Source organism: Drosophila pseudoobscura, chromosome 3 (assembly GCF_009870125.1).
Source record: "Drosophila pseudoobscura strain MV-25-SWS-2005 chromosome 3, UCI_Dpse_MV25, whole genome shotgun sequence".
NCBI classification, from domain to species: Eukaryota; Metazoa; Arthropoda; class Insecta; order Diptera; family Drosophilidae; genus Drosophila; species Drosophila pseudoobscura.
In genome coordinates, this window is record NC_046680.1 from 13422969 (window position 1) to 13437587 (window position 14619).

At 45.3% G+C, this 14619-nt stretch overlaps 4 protein-coding genes, 2 long non-coding RNA genes and 2 other non-coding genes across 15 annotated transcripts; 6 read left to right on the forward strand and 2 right to left on the reverse strand.

Annotated features, from left to right (window-relative positions):
- Window positions 1–49: 49 nt before the first annotated feature.
- Window positions 50–2053, forward strand: Dbp45A (putative ATP-dependent RNA helicase Dbp45A). The gene is made up of 6 exons (XM_001361077.5): window positions 50–213; window positions 274–815; window positions 873–1039; window positions 1096–1454; window positions 1523–1676; window positions 1741–2053. The coding sequence occupies exons 1-6, from the start codon at window positions 81–83 to the stop codon at window positions 2024–2026; spliced, it is 1641 nt and encodes a 546-aa protein (XP_001361114.4). The 5' UTR covers window positions 50–80; the 3' UTR covers window positions 2027–2053.
- LOC4804575 (NAD kinase 2, mitochondrial-like) lies at window positions 2024–6936 on the reverse strand. Of its 6 annotated transcripts, none has more exons than XM_015184541.2 (8): window positions 6788–6935; window positions 5058–6700; window positions 4184–4996; window positions 3534–3780; window positions 3087–3315; window positions 2806–3012; window positions 2345–2747; window positions 2024–2280 (listed from the first exon to the last, which is right to left on the reverse strand). In XM_015184541.2, exons 3-8 carry the CDS (start codon window positions 4221–4223, stop codon window positions 2177–2179), a joined length of 1230 nt encoding a protein of 409 aa, XP_015040027.1. In that variant the 5' UTR covers window positions 4224–4996; window positions 5058–6700; window positions 6788–6935; the 3' UTR covers window positions 2024–2176. The 6 variants fall into 6 exon arrangements, with proteins under 6 accessions (XP_015040027.1, XP_001361115.1, XP_015040025.1 ...); XM_001361078.5 differs by having other exon boundaries at window positions 3087–3327; XM_015184539.2 differs by lacking the exons at window positions 4184–4996; window positions 5058–6700; window positions 6788–6935 and adding an exon at window positions 3856–3989.
- LOC117183527 (uncharacterized) lies at window positions 3669–4610 on the forward strand. Its single transcript, XR_004468631.1, has 2 exons — window positions 3669–3810; window positions 3890–4610. It is a non-coding gene; the product is annotated as an uncharacterized lncRNA (long non-coding RNA).
- A 274-nt stretch (window positions 6937–7210) lies between the features above and the next one.
- On the forward strand, window positions 7211–8816 carry LOC26532475 (uncharacterized). Of its 3 annotated transcripts, none has more exons than XR_001452231.2 (6): window positions 7211–7326; window positions 7561–7613; window positions 7869–7926; window positions 8118–8221; window positions 8408–8470; window positions 8720–8816. It is a non-coding gene; the product is annotated as an uncharacterized lncRNA (long non-coding RNA). The 3 variants fall into 3 exon arrangements; XR_004468628.1 differs by lacking the exon at window positions 7211–7326 and adding an exon at window positions 7333–7462; XR_001452233.2 differs by lacking the exon at window positions 7211–7326 and adding an exon at window positions 7341–7431.
- LOC6898527 (small nucleolar RNA Me28S-Gm3255) lies at window positions 7973–8053 on the forward strand. Its single transcript, XR_053463.2, has one exon. It is a non-coding gene; the product is annotated as a small nucleolar RNA Me28S-Gm3255 (small nucleolar RNA).
- Window positions 8255–10005, reverse strand: Ctu1 (Cytosolic thiouridylase subunit 1). Its single transcript, XM_001361079.4, has 3 exons — window positions 9909–10005; window positions 9688–9845; window positions 8255–9635 (listed from the first exon to the last, which is right to left on the reverse strand). The coding sequence occupies exons 1-3, from the start codon at window positions 9954–9956 to the stop codon at window positions 8810–8812; spliced, it is 1032 nt and encodes a 343-aa protein (XP_001361116.2). The 5' UTR covers window positions 9957–10005; the 3' UTR covers window positions 8255–8809.
- Window positions 8258–8341, forward strand: LOC6898528 (small nucleolar RNA Me28S-Gm3255). The gene has a single exon (XR_053464.2). It is a non-coding gene; the product is annotated as a small nucleolar RNA Me28S-Gm3255 (small nucleolar RNA).
- A 2-nt stretch (window positions 10006–10007) lies between the features above and the next one.
- Window positions 10008–14548, forward strand: LOC6898530 (tetratricopeptide repeat protein 37). Its single transcript, XM_002138530.3, has 13 exons — window positions 10008–10181; window positions 10231–10445; window positions 10502–10694; window positions 10751–11346; window positions 11404–11481; window positions 11543–11957; window positions 12021–12203; window positions 12266–12450; window positions 12504–13292; window positions 13354–13785; window positions 13846–14020; window positions 14082–14269; window positions 14331–14548. Exons 1-13 carry the CDS (start codon window positions 10092–10094, stop codon window positions 14488–14490), a joined length of 3699 nt encoding a protein of 1232 aa, XP_002138566.2. The 5' UTR covers window positions 10008–10091; the 3' UTR covers window positions 14491–14548.
- Window positions 14549–14619: the final 71 nt, after the last annotated feature.

The following is a 14619-nucleotide window of genomic DNA, read 5'->3' on the forward strand; positions in this document are numbered from 1 at the left end:
AAAACGAGGAATATGATGCACTCCGTCAGTATATTTATGGTATATTTCGGTATATTATTCAGGGTCAGACCGTACATTTTATGGACAAATCCGCAGTCACACTGCTGATCTCGCACACGTTGTTTTGTTTACAAAAAATGCAACGAAAGGAGGCGAATCCGTTTCAGAGCCTGGGACTACGTCCTTGGATGGTGAAACAACTAACAAAATTAGGTAACTATATATATTTACCACTAGATAAAGCCTGCTAATGTGTAAACTTTATTTGTATAGGCCTCAAAGGGGCAACACCCATCCAACAGAATTGCATTCCCGCGATATTGTCGGGAAAGGATTGCATTGGCGCCGCACAGACGGGATCGGGAAAGACCTTTGCCTTCGCCCTGCCCATTCTGGAGAGATTGAGCGAAGAGCCAGTTAGCCATTTTGCCTTGGTTCTAACCCCCACACATGAGTTGGCTTATCAAATATCGGAGCAGTTTCTGGTGGCCGGCCAACCTATGGGAGTGCGCGTGTGCGTCGTATCCGGCGGCACTGACCAGATGATCGAAAGCCAGAAGTTAATGCAGCGTCCGCACATTGTGGTGGCCATGCCCGGACGTCTGGCCGATCACTTGACGGGCTGTGACACGTTTTCATTCGATAATCTAAAATATCTCGTTGTGGACGAGGCTGATCGCATGCTGAACGGCGACTTTGATGAGAGCTTGGCCATAATCGAAAGATGTTTGCCGAGTACCAGGCAGAACCTTTTCTTCTCCGCCACTATGAAGGACTTTATGAAGGAGTCCAGTATATTCCCCATATCCAAGGATGTAAGTAGATCTCAATGACAAAAAGGATTAATTTCATCAAAATTGTTCTTTGTTTAGTGTATCGAATGGTCGCAAGACTCTAATGTAGCCACTGTAGACACTCTGGATCAGCGATACCTGCTGTGCGCCGACTACGATCGTGATATGGTTCTGATCGAGTCGCTGCGCAAATATCGCGAGGAAAACGAAAATTCCAATGTGATGATATTCACAAATACAAAAAAGTACATGCAACTCCATCTACCGCGAAAAGCTAAACTCAAAATTTCGTCAATTTCAGATACTGTCAACTTCTCTCCATGACCCTTAAGAGTATGGACATTGACAATGTATGCTTGCACGGGTTTATGCGGCAAAAGGAGCGTGTTGCGGCCCTCAGTCGCTTCAAGTCCAATCACATCCGCACACTGATTGCCACGGATGTGGCATCTCGCGGCCTGGACATACCCAGCGTGCAACTGGTGATCAATCACATGCTACCACGGACGCCCAAGGAATACATTCATCGCGTGGGTCGGACAGCGAGGGCTGGCCGCAAAGGCATGTCCATTTCCATATTTCGATTTCCGCGCGACCTCGAACTTCTGGGCGCGATTGAGACAGAAATTAACACAAAGCTTACAGAGCATCCAATAGATCGTATGTGGTCAACCTACCTTCTTATATACATATATCCATACTGAAACCCCCTATATTCTATATTTCAGAGCGAATGGTGGAGCGAATTTTCATGCAAGTGAATGTGACGCGACGTGAATCGGAGATGCAGCTGGATAACAATGACTTTGACGAGCGTGCCCAAAACTACAGACGCAAAACGTGGATAATGGAGGGCAAGGATCCAGATGAAATGGAAGCACTGTAAGCTGTCTAATTTTCGCTTTTTGAAATCATTGAATAATTCTTTTGATTTCTATGTGTGCAGCTATCGCAAAAAGCAAAAGGATAAACTGAAGGAAATTCGTCGAAAACGGAAACTTCAGCAGGCAGACTCCGCCACTAGTGAAGAGGGCAAAGTGCTCCTACAAGACGAACGCTTCAAGTCCGTAGATAGTGCGCGATTCGAGAAAAAAGGTAGAGGCCGGAGTCGATCTTCTAAAGATGGGGGGGAAGGTGAACCACCAAAGAAGATGAATCGAAGCAAACCGAACGTTTCATTGGACAAGCAGAAAAATTTTAAATCGAAAAGAAAAGTTAAGGGACATTTATAAATAAATGTTTATACAATAACAAAATAACTTTTGAGCTTAAACTTCTAAGTAGTCTGCAAATTGCACACTTAAATAATTTTAGAACTTCAGACATGCTACGGCTAGAGAGCCAGGCACTTTACTTTACTACGCTTCTTGCTTCATCAGAAATCAGTCTAGGGCGATCGTCAGGAGGGCATCCTCGGGATGGACCTCAAGCAATGCCTTGGCGCCATCGTTGAATGGATAGGATATGCTGCCATCTATGACCAGATCTGTAAGCAAATGCAAATTAGAAATGATGAAATGAATACAAGATGATGCCCATCGACTACTCACTGGCATCGATGCAGTGCGACTTGACGAACACATTCTGCACGAAATCTCGCTTCTTAAATGTCTTCGGCGAGGGCCAAACGCCCACACAGATCTGCTCCCTGATTGAATAACAGAGCCGCGGATCGTCTGGTGCGAAGAGCAGCCCTTGGTTATACCGATGGGCGATCTCCTGAGTATTCTCGCGTAGTCGGAGCACATCGGCAGAGTTGCTATTGGGCAACGATTGAAGCAAATCGTCAACGTCGCGGCTGGTGATGCGATTGATGCTTGTGTGCCACGATGTGGAGCCGGTGCCAGTGCTAACGCACAGTCCGGAACATTTTGTTTTGTTTACCACGTCCTGATGATTGAGCACAAGCTGCAGATGGGACACACGGGACGAGATGTGCTCGCCAATGAAAACCTGACATCGAATGGCGCAATATAGTAAGTAGTTTGAAAGAGTCCTACTTCGCACTCACCTCGTTCAGAGCTAAATAGGGTAGGATGCGCTTCATCTTTGCTTTGTATTTGGTGGCCATGTGATTATCCAGCATTTCGGGATCCGTTGTCACCTGCTCCATCTTCACTTCTGTATGTCGGAACAGATCTGTGGACTCCGGAATCTTCCCATTGCTGCCCAGCAGCGTGGTGCGGACTCTTGAGCGATGCATCCACTTGAAGTCGCCCTATAAAACGAAAAGAATCCCCAGTATCACACACGGATAACAATAATCAAGTAATCAAGCAGAACATAGCTTACGCTCTTGATGCGCGCCACTGCATCGGCGGGATTGTCCGAATAGTGCTTGGGTAGCATGAGACGACCCTCCGAGTGGAGCGGATCAGAGTTGAAGCCCACAATGGGCGTCTTCTGCTGGCTGAGGGCAAAGAGGGGACTGGCGCGACCGGCGGACAGCAGAAAGGTGCCATCACCGCCAACAGGAACGATGACATCCGCCCAGCTCATGACATCTTTGCTCAATGAGCTTCTAAATTCAAGTCTGCTCGTTTAGTAAAGTCAACAGCGTGAGGGGGGCCACATGAGAGACACATTATGTGGATGGTGGAAATACAATTGTAGTAGGTGGGGTAGTAATCGACGATTATGACGGCGACGACACAAGCACAGAACCACATAAACACAGCAACATCGACAAACGTTAGCCACACTCACACTCGCACTCATATTGAAGGCAGCGATACGCACCTGCTGGACAGCTTGACCTCGCACCCGACATCCTGGAAGCTCTGCACGATACGCCGCTCGAAGTCCTTGTGCAAATTGTGCAGATAGAGGACCATCTCCACATCGGTGCCCCGATCGCGCAGCTTCTGCTCCAGCTGCTCCTTCGACAGTCCCGGATGCCGCAGCTGCTCGAATTCATAGCGCGAGAGTTTCGTCACCACCAAAGCCCGCTTAAGCTTGAAGTTCGCAGGCGTAAACTTGGCATATTCTGGAACCAATTGAGCGCAATTGAAACTTGGTTAGTTGATCGTTTGGGTTCCCCCCACAACGGCGGGTAATTTACTTAGCCCTTCTGGTACAATCCTCTTCGCACTCAGGATCATTTTAGGTACAGACAGTCCTTGGAGGAGACTGTGTGTCCACGACTATATAGTCGGCAGAGTACAACAATTTGGATTTCTAGCAATGCCAAAACACATGCCCGAGCTGATAATCATAATGGAGTAACAAGTGCCTACTCATCAGCGAGAAGCGAGTGTGTGTGTACGAGTATAACCGAATGATTGAGGGGCGATTGCCAACCAAAAAAAAAAAATGTGAATTGCGACCCAGGAACTACAATCACCTCTGTCGAACAGTTTGATTCTGTTAGTTCTAAAAGTCCTTCTTACCTTTGGAAAATCGCTGCAGGAATTGCTTCGATTTCAACATGGTGGGCACAGGCGAACAGCAAACATTTATTTGAATGTTTAACGTTTATTTTTCGTTTTCTTTTTGCTTTTACAAAACTAAAAATAATGGGTTCAGATTTTCTTTGTTCTTCTAATTGTCGTATGCCGGCATTCGATCTGAAAACAAAATAATTATTCACTTCGCGGCGTTGCGTTCAATAAATGGTCTTGAGCTCCCTATCCACTTCCATTCAGCTATGTCACTTCCACGTTCTAACTATGTAGCAGATTAACTGATTGATTATTATTTTATTCTGTTCTGCTTTGCTGTTCCTCCATCGGCGAATCGCTTCTGTATGAACATTCGCCTTTTGCTGTAAATTTATCGCCGTTTGTTTCTATTTTCGTCCGCTTTCGTTTCGCTTCTCTTCTCGCATCTCGGCTCGGCTGTCCATGAGTACTTTTTTTGTTGTGCATTGCTGATAAGCAGCTCAACATGCTCTTATCAGCAAAAATACATATATAAAGAAAAAACTCAAATCTTGTTCGTTCTCTGTAGTGCCATTCACTGCACCACTCGACCCTACTCTTCTTCTTGCCCTGCAATACACCAACGCACATTCACACTCGTCCGGCACGACCGGGTGCCCGCTAATATTCTTCCATGTTTGAATATTTACACTTAACCTATTGTCATAATGAACTCTTAATTATACTTCCGGCGACAAGATTGTGCAATACTTTCCTGCATGGCATCCAGTTTCACAATTCGCGCTGCTGCGATGTATTTTTATTATGGACCCCATAGTTTGTCTAAAATAATCATACATATAAAAGTCTTTATATTATTTAGAGTCTTTATATTAGGCCATACCTTGCTTTCGGAATCCTTTTCAGCATTAGACAGCAAATGCAACACGTTTTTGGCAACTTCATGAACATCGACCGTTTTACAATCGCTTAGAGTCATACCAAGCGCCTCACCTATAAACATACCACGAGTTGGACGAGCTGGACCAACACTCAATGATGATGAGCCGTCGACTAATAGCTCCTGACGATTCAAGAGTAAAAAGTTATTGGGAGGGATTCGCTTTGTCGAGTTCATCTCGATACTGCTGTTCCAATTGTTTGCAATGATATCGCGTCTGCTGGTGTTCGGATGATTCAAGCCTATCCCGTCGCCTATCCCTATTATATTATTCGAGAGCAACCCGCCGTGGCCGTTCAAATTGACGGCAACTTGATTATTCGAGAGCAACCCGCAGTGGCCGTTCGAATTGACGGCAACTTGATTATTCGAGAGCAGCCCGCCGTGGCCGTTCGAATTGACAGGTCCTGGATTATTCGAGAACAACCCGCCGTAGCCTTTCGAATTCACGGGTCCTGGATTATTCGAGAGCAGCCCGCCGCCGTTCGAATTTACAGGTACTGGATTATTCGAGAGCAACCCGTCGTATCCGTTCGAATTCACGTGTTCTTGGTTGTTCAGGAGCAAACACTCGATCCTGTTTGAATTTGCAAATCTTTGATTGTTCGGAAACATCCCGACGCGGCTATTCGAATTAACGGGGCCTTGGTTACTCGGGAACAGCCCCCCGAAGCTGTTTGAATTGACAGATCTTTGATTGTTCAGGAACAACCCGCCGTAGCTGTTCAAATTCACGTGTTCTTGGTTATTCTGGAGCATACACTCGATCCTGTTTGAATTTGCAGATTCTTGATTATTCGAGAACATCCCGACGCGGTTATTCGAATTAACGGGGCCTTGGTTATTCGGGAGCAGCCCGCCGAAGCTGTTCGAATCGGAGGTGTTCATATGATTCGAGCGCATCATAAAGTTGCTGTTCAAATTAAAATTATCAGTATTGGAACTGTCATTAAAGCTGGGTCCATTGGGACCAAAGTTTTCAATATGGACATGACTATTTGGGATATTTAATACGTTTTGCGATTCACCAAAGCATTCGTTACGCTCACGAAATTTATAATAGGCTTCTAGACCACGATGAAAATTTGCAGACACGCGGTTTTGATTGTAGTTTTCCATACTGTTGTTACGACCGTTTATATTGTAAGGATAGGCTTTGCCACGCTTTTGAATCGCTTTCTTCTTAAATTGTTTTCCGCGATTTCCCACGCTTTCGGTGGTCCTGACGCCAAGCCGCGATTTAACACTCTGACGTGGAGGCGTCTGACTTAGTGGTTCACATTGCTCAGTACTCGAATTTACATCATTAGTTTCCAGGCTATCATTATACATTAGCTGATCGAAATCGTTCTTCTCGAAATTAAGCTGGTTTATATTCGCCTCGTATGTGGCATCGTCCACATCGATGCTTTTCTGCACCGTAGGAATATTGCAATCACCATCATCGTCTTCGTCCTGAGATAAGTCAGCCTCGGCGTCTTTGTAAGACTGTAAATGAGCCGATATTCTATTGAATCGTTTTGACATCTGATATTCTTTTTTGTAGTAAATGGGCATTTCGTCTTTGCGTATTTTCATGAAATCATCTGCGAAAAGAATTCATTTACAGATATACACGAGTTTCGGAGCCCGTTTCATTTTATAGAACGAAAACTAATATAAAATCGGCTTACCCAAGCTCCATAGTACGGCGTTTGCATTGAATTTCGTCATTGTGCTAATACAAATTATACGAAGCCATTTTTTAGGAAACCCGGCGTCACAGATTTACAGTTATGAAAAAGGGTTGCATTTATCGCATTTATCAATATACCGAAAAGCTTGTACTTCACAACCAGGGTGACCGTTTCTGATATTTTTAATACTTTTCGGTATTTTCTGAGGTCAAAATTGAACCGATATCTTATCGGTGTATAATGGTATATTTCGTCAATTTAATAAAAGCAAGTGTTTAAAATAAGCCAGTCAATTAGAAAATGTGGGCATGGCCAAGCGTTCTATACAGCGAGTAATATACCACGGAATATCAAAAGCGAGGAATATGTATAATAGAACTTGAATACGTCAGTATATTTATGGTATATTTTTAAAATGAGACGGTATATATCGGTATATTTCTGAAGGTCAGACCGTATATGTTCTCGATAACTCCGCGGTCACTGGCTTCCGGTCACTTTTACTTCACCCGCGTGCGAGATTGTTTGTGAAAAATGTAAGTGCTGGCCAAGGCGCGACTGTGTTTGAAGATTGCATCGAATATAACTGCAAATTGGTTCATTAAACTTGTTTGCGGAACTCAATGTTGCAAGATTAAGTTGTGTGTGCAGAAAAATCGTACTAGTCGGATTGTAATGCATTTTGCAGTCACGTGGTCTAGAACGCTCTGCTGCTTAAACAGCCCCTTTGCCATTAGAAACATCATTAAATGTGTTCAATTATATTCCAGGTGATCTCTTATGTATGGGATGCTGCGACAGTGCGCAAGGCAATTGAGAATGGGTAAGTTTAAGCATTTTCTATCGGCTTAAGTGCGCGAACACGAGTCGCTGGTGTAAAGAACTCTCCACTTTAGCTAGTGCTTTTTACTTGTTCGTAGATAAATTGTACTTTGCCCAAGCATAACCCAAATTTGTAATTACTGAATTTGCGGTGCATATTTTCTTTGCAAAGCCGACATTTTGACTCCCTACAACATAATGTGTACACTAAAAGATTTTACCCGGAATGTACTAACGATCCATTTTTTCTGTGCAGATACAAAATGGAAGTCTTGATATCCCGACCACGTGGTCAACGACTGATGTTCTAAATGGTAATTATACATTTGATATCTTCAGGGGGAGTGGGATGCATACTACAATCTCTGATGAATATAACTATTTTCTGACATCTCTTATGAACCGTTGTGATTCAATACAATTTTTGTAATTTCTGAAGCCCTAAATGAAATTTAGTTTTATTTGTAATCTACTTGACTAACGAATATCAATTGCTGTTTTGCAGGCTATCGGTGGATATCTATTGAATGAAGATGCTGTGGTCAATGCATGTACTCTGCCGGTCATTTACACGTGTATAAAAACATGTGACTTTACATGGTCTAAATGGTAATTATAAAGCCAGCATTAGTGGCTCCAGCATTGAATATTCTGATGAATATCTTTATTTTCTGACATCTCTTATGAACCGTTGTGATTCAATACAATTAATTATTATCTACTGAAGCTGCTCTAAATAGTTTCTTATGTAATTTTTGATAAACCTAGTTAAATAGTTATCTTTCCATTTTTCAGATCTTTTGGTTTTGTGGCAAAAGGAGCCGTATGGAAATTAATGCAAGTGGTTGAACATTTTAGGTTAGTATTGATAGACCTTTGTGGGTTAGTAGCATGGGGACTTCAATGATGATCACTTAAACCATTCACAGACACCATATAAAAGTTAAGTGTAGACAAACTTCTTCAATATTCTTTTGGAGATAGGGAATCTCGCTTGACCGGGTATGGACCATGGTTAAAAAATTGGCACTGAGCTTCATATACCAACATTTTTTATATTATAAAAGTAGAATGCACCTTACTAATAATAAATTTCTCTTTTTGCAGGTTCGACACGTCTAACGTCCCACGTGCCTATCCACCACAAATATATGCACATAGCCCAATAAATGCTAATAAATGACTACATTTCAAATATTAAAAATCGTTTTTTACTAAATTTGCACGTTCTCGAAGGGCCAGCTCTTGGTCCTGCTTGGCGATCATGCGATCGCCCTTGGACTTCTTTCCTATGCCCAGCTTGGGCAGTCCACGGTTGAGACCCTCGAGCAGAACACAGGCCTTGCATGGTTGCTGGGATGAAATAAAGCCGCAGCGATTGCACGTGCCGCGTACAGGGTTTTTGGCCGTATCTTTGAAGCGCAATTGCTCGCCCGAGTAGATGATGTCCATTATGACGGAGGGGCGCACTTTCTCCAAATCCTTCAAGAAAGCCCTGGCGTGACCCCGATACGCGTTCGGGGCAAAGACGCATTCTGTCGAAAAGTAGACCAGCTTCTTGTAGTGCGCGTACATGACAATCTCCTTTTCGTAGCTATATTTGAGTGGCTTGACACGCGGTATGGAATCTTCGCCACCACCAGTTCGGATGTCTGTGCAACGTCGTAGACGAGCCGTGTCACCACGCAGTACATTCATCAACACAGTCTCTGCAATATCGTCTGCGTTGTGGCCAGTAGCTATGCTGTCGACGCACAACAGCTTTGCGCCCCTGTCCAACGCCTGACGCCGAAATACTCCGCAAAACGTGCAGTTGTTGGAGCGTCCGATCTGCGACACAATGCGATCCATAGTCCAGCCGTAAAGCTCCTCGTAGGACAAGATTTTAAGTGGCATTTTATAATCGTCGCGATTCTGTTTAACCGTCTCCAGACTGTCATCTCGATAGCCAGTAATGCCCTCGTCAATGGAAAGCAAAACAAGCTCTAGACCGTAATCGTGGCGCTCATTCAGCAGTTTCATCCTGAAAGGTCAACAGTTAATTGAATAAGAATCGTACAAATATTCGTACTTACACGTGTGCCAGAACCGTAGAATCCTTGCCACCGCTTGCTGCTACGGCTACCTTCTCACCCCGCCGGAACAGCTTGCTCGAGGTGATCGTGTGGTGGATTTCAGCCTCAAAGGCGGCAAAGAAACACTCCTTGCACAGGGCATCTCCAGTTTTTGGGCGCTTTTTAAAACACGTTGTTCGGATATAGTACTTGCGGATTACATTACTCGTCTTGGGACTCACCTTAAGCGCTGCCGCTTTGCCACATTTTGCCTTACAATTTATTGGCATTTTCAGATGCACATTCGGATTTCGTGATTGTTTTGGAATCTATCGAAGTCTATCGAATTTTCCAGCATTTCACAGCACTGTGTTTACAGTGAAAAAAAGTAAACATAAAAGAAACTTACATATTAATTGATTACGATGAGTTCCAAAGAATCCAAGGCGCTAATCAAGGATATTCGGGAGACAATCAAGCTTGGGAAGCATGCGGATGCCATTCACAAGTGCGAGGTGTGTACACGTCAGTTGGCTGTTGCATTTTTAAAGTTGTTGATTGCAGCGCCTGTTGAAAGCCGACCCAAAGAGCAATGCAATGGGATACTTGTTGCTTGGTGCCGCCTATCAGAGCTTGGACAAGACAGAGGCGGCAAAGAGCCTGCGAAAGTCGATTGAGTACACAGAAGGCCCCGCTACCGTTGCCCTGCAGGGACTCTCCAATTGCGCGCCCATTGTCGAGCTGCCAGAAATCTACGATGAGCTTGTGGATCTGCTACCGTACGAAACTGTGAAAATGAAAGGCGCGCATCCAATAGCTAATTTTAAAATTTCAGTGAAAAAGCCCTGGACTACTGGGAGAAGCTATTCACCCTGGCCTCGGATGAAACTGTGGCTCCCCTGTGCTTTAAAGTGTTCAAAAAGCGGGCTCAGAATCCTAACGATTCCCATTATGCCAAAATCCAAGAATATCTGGGACGCATTTGGTTTGCTCAGGATTTTGAGATATCGGCAGAAGATAATGTACTTGTGCGTATCCTTTCCATAGCAATTCTAACATAAACTAATCCCTCGAACTTTTGCAGTACAATAAAACGATGGAAGCACTACTGGATATCTCGGAGCCAAGTTTGAAAAGTGTGGTGTACAAACGATTCCTTAAATGGCTATACAAGCAGAAGGACTATGTGGCCTGTGTGCGCCATGCCTGCAACATGACCGTCTCCCATCCCAAGGATGTCTATGGCTACGAATGGATATGCAAGACATACTGCGAAAACCACAATCAGCTGGACACTGGTGCCTGGCAGCAGGAGCTGCAGCAGCCAATCCAAGCATATGCCGATCAATTACTGGAGCTGAACCCCAGCTCCAACTTGGCCCTACTGATTAAGGCATTCGATTTCTTTGCACAGGGCCAATATGTTCCGGCCAGGCAATTTGCTGTGCAGGCCCATCAGAGTCAGCCCAAATACAAGGTGACGCTGGAGCTCCTGGCCCGAATCCATATGGAATTCGGGGCGTACAAACTGGCTCTACAACTCTGGCAGCAGCTAGGCCAACAAAATGAAGCGGCTGGCCAGTGTCTCTCTTATGAAAAGGATGAATCCAAATTGAGAGAAGCCGTCAAAGTGCTGCTGGGCCATGATAAATCGGAGCCCAATGTTCGAGCCTTAGCTCGGTAAGCTACCCTATCATAGCCGATAATAAGCTGCATAACTAAAATCATCCCTTGCAGCTGCTACATCAAGTTGGGGGAGGTTCAGCTTCTCAAAGATCTTCCATTGGATGCACTTTCCAAGGCGGAATTTCTCTTGTAAGCAAAGTAGGAATGTTTATGGAAAAATTTACACATAATTATCCGTTTTATTAATCAGATCACCAGATGAAGCCATTCGGGCTATCGCCAAAGACGAGTCTTTTGAGGCGCTGCTTCTATGTGGCAAGCTTCAGATGTTGCAGAAAAACTATGCAGAGGCCCTGAGCTGCATGCTAAAGGCCGCTCGGCTGCGACCGCATGTTGCCGAGTGCTTCGACTACTTGGGTCGCTTGTATCCACTGGCCACTGGCGATATGGCCCGCGCCCGCAAATGCTATGAGAAGTGCATCAGCCTCAATGCCCTGGCGGAGGAGGCTGTGGATGCCTTGAGCTTTATTTACCAGCAGCTGGGCGACGAAGATCTAAATGAGATGCTCCTGATGAACACCCTTCGGTACTTGAGTAATGACGAGTCGATTCGCTTGCAATACAAGCTGGGCCTGCACTTTCTGCAAGTGAGGAAATGGGATAATGTACGTAAATGAACAGCACAGACCACAGATCAAAGTTTAATTATGTTTAAGGCTTTCTTTTAGGCCATCCAATGCTTTCGGATTGCCATCAAGCACGACTTTCGGTGCATGGTCTATTGGGAATCACTGGGCGATGCTTATGCGGCTCGAGGCTCTTACAACTCGGCTATTCGTGTCTTTCAGAAAATCCTCGAGCTGTCCCCAGTCAACTGCTATGCTCTCCTCCAGATAGGCGTGATCAAGACGGTAAGAATATGGCAACAATTTCAGGTTATGTTATGTTCTATTCATTATATATTGCCTCCAAGACGATTCGCATGTACTCGGAGGCGATTGAAGATTTCGATGCGCTGCTCAAGCTGAATCCAAACTACTTGCCTGGCTTGAGAGGCGCCGCAGAGGCGCACATCGGTATAGCCAACAATCTGAAGTCCCAAAATCTTTACGGCCGTGCCAAACAGCATTTCCAATCGGCTGTCGGGCTTCTGGAAAGGTTAGGAAGCTTCCAATCATTAAGGCAGGCTTATTTGTATATGTCTCTTCCAGTGCATTCACCCAGGCAGAGGCGCAGGGTATGGTTTGGCTGTGGCGCCTCACGGCTAGTGTATTTTTGCAGACGGCCCAGCTGCCGGGCTCCCTGGCAAATTTGGACGTGGCTGGCAGTTTGGCCAAGCGCGATGAAGCGGTTGCTTATCTCTCACGTAAAGATCTGCTGCAACTGGCCCAGCGCTTCTATCTATGCGCCTTGAAATTGAAGCAGAACACATATCTGTGGTACGAGTTGGCCCTGGCCTGCTACTGCAGTGCTGTTTACATTCCCGAAGAAGCAACAAGCCACCTGGAAACGGCTTCCAAGGTATGCAAGAGGGCGATCAAGGAGCGTAGCAATCGCTGGCAGAACTGGAACCTCCTCGGCGTCATCAATATGCATGCGGAGCACGAGAACTTGCCTCTGGCGCAGCACTGCTTCATACAGGCGCTGAATCTGGATCGCAAATCCTTCACGACATGGACCAACCTAGGCGTGTTGTATATCAAAGCGAATGACATTCGACTGGCCAATGAGGCCTTCAAGCGCGCCCAGCAATCGAGTCCGATATATGCCAATGCCTGGATTGGACAGGCAATGGTAGCGGAACTTATTGGCGACCAAGAAGAGGCCTTCGATCTGTTCCGCCATTGCCAGCAGTTTGATTATCATCCGGAGGCTGCTCTCGGATTCGCTTACTGGGTATGTGAGGTGCTCTCCGATCCTGTTGCCCGGGCCAAGCCCCACAACAGACATGCGATTGGGCACATGTATGCGGATGTCTACGCATTGGATGCCATTAACTGGTACGCTGCATTAATTTCATTGTTATTATCCTACAAAATCCATTCTCATTTTTGTACACAGGTATGTCCAAAATGAAGAGTCGGAGGCCAGTATAGCGTCACTCACGTTCCAGGGATTCTTGTGCGCCCGCAAGAAGCTTTACCACCAGGCCATCAAGGCTTTTACGCGCGCCAGCCAGTTGTGCGAGCCTGGAGCCGAACGAGACACACTGTATACGAACCTGGGATACTTGTACCTAAAGCTGGACCAGCCCCATCAGGCAGTCAACGCTTTAAATACAGTGTCCCATGCCACGTTCAAACCCATTGTTGGCTTGGCCCTGGCATATTACCGATCCGGTCAGCTGCAGGAATCGTATTCTATATACAATTCCGTACTAAACAACGTGGCGGGACAAAATGATGACAAGGCGGCTACCATATTAGTGGCCATGGCCTCTATGATTTATGCGTTCCAAGGCGAAGCGGACACCAAAACTCTTCTCTATCAGTGGTCTGTATCTATTATATATGTTTCATTGCGTCTTCCTAACAATTATGTTGTTTTTCCCAGTGTCCTGGCGAAGAATGCGCCCATCCAGGCCCTGTACTCTTCCTGTGCCTTGGCCATTCTGCATCGCGATAACGAACTAAACCGGACCGTAATGTCGGAGCTCAGGGCGTACGATTTTAGCGAGAAGTACTGCGTCGATATATCCTACCTAACCGCTAATTATTTCCTGATAAATGTGTGTATGCAAAACCAAGCAGTATTTACGTGGATAAATCTAAACCCATGTACCTTTTCAGGAGGGTCGCCTAGATGCTCTCCGTTACTTGCAGAAGCGCGTTCGCATGTTTCCCCGCTCTGCGGGACTTCGCAAGGTGTTGCTCAAGTTTCTTCTTGATTATTTCGCCGGCGATCAGTCTTACCGACTGGCTACCTCGAATGTGGCCTTGGGAGCTCTAAGGCTTGGTCACCGCAGCCTGCGAAATGGGTAATACACAATGGGTTTTCCTTTCCAATCTCTACTGACAAATGCATCAATTTATTTGCAGAACAAAGGCCAGTGAGGAGGCGGAAACGACAATCTATGCCAGTCGGGCTGTAATTCATGTCGACAAGGCACGTTCCTTGAAGCTTATCCAGCGCGCCATAAGACTGAATCCAACTAATCTGCAAGCCAGACAGCTGCTAGCCACCGTTTCTGCCCATTAATGTGTTTATTTTGCCCAATTTTTTATGTGAAGAATAAAATTCCTATAAAATGTGCATTAACTTTACTTACTTTTAAAAACAACAAAAAAGAAAAGAATACAACATGTGTACATCATACATCATATTCAA

Coding starts and splice junctions, on each gene's coding strand:
- Dbp45A (XM_001361077.5), top strand. CDS start 81: ATGGACAAATCCGCAGTCACACTGCTGATCTCGCACACGTTGTTTTGT. Junction 214..273: donor GAAACAACTAACAAAATTAG/GTAACTATATAT, acceptor TTATTTGTATAG/GCCTCAAAGGGGCAACACCC. Junction 1,040..1,095: donor ATATTCACAAATACAAAAAA/GTACATGCAACT, acceptor CGTCAATTTCAG/ATACTGTCAACTTCTCTCCA.
- LOC4804575 (XM_015184542.2), bottom strand. CDS start 6,827: ATGACGAAATTCAATGCAAACGCCGTACTATGGAGCTTGG. Junction 6,701..6,787: donor CGCCGTACTATGGAGCTTGG/GTAAGCCGATTT, acceptor TTCTTTTCGCAG/ATGATTTCATGAAAATACGC. Junction 4,997..5,057: donor AAAAGGATTCCGAAAGCAAG/GTATGGCCTAAT, acceptor TGATTATTTTAG/ACAAACTATGGGGTCCATAA.
- Ctu1 (XM_001361079.4), bottom strand. CDS start 9,956: ATGCCAATAAATTGTAAGGCAAAATGTGGCAAAGCGGCAGCGCTTAAG. Junction 9,846..9,908: donor GCAAAGCGGCAGCGCTTAAG/GTGAGTCCCAAG, acceptor TGTTTTAAAAAG/CGCCCAAAAACTGGAGATGC. Junction 9,636..9,687: donor TCTACGGTTCTGGCACACGT/GTAAGTACGAAT, acceptor TTGACCTTTCAG/GATGAAACTGCTGAATGAGC.
- LOC6898530 (XM_002138530.3), top strand. CDS start 10,092: ATGAGTTCCAAAGAATCCAAGGCGCTAATCAAGGATATTCGGGAGACA. Junction 11,958..12,020: donor AAGTGAGGAAATGGGATAAT/GTACGTAAATGA, acceptor GCTTTCTTTTAG/GCCATCCAATGCTTTCGGAT. Junction 12,451..12,503: donor GCTGTCGGGCTTCTGGAAAG/GTTAGGAAGCTT, acceptor TGTCTCTTCCAG/TGCATTCACCCAGGCAGAGG.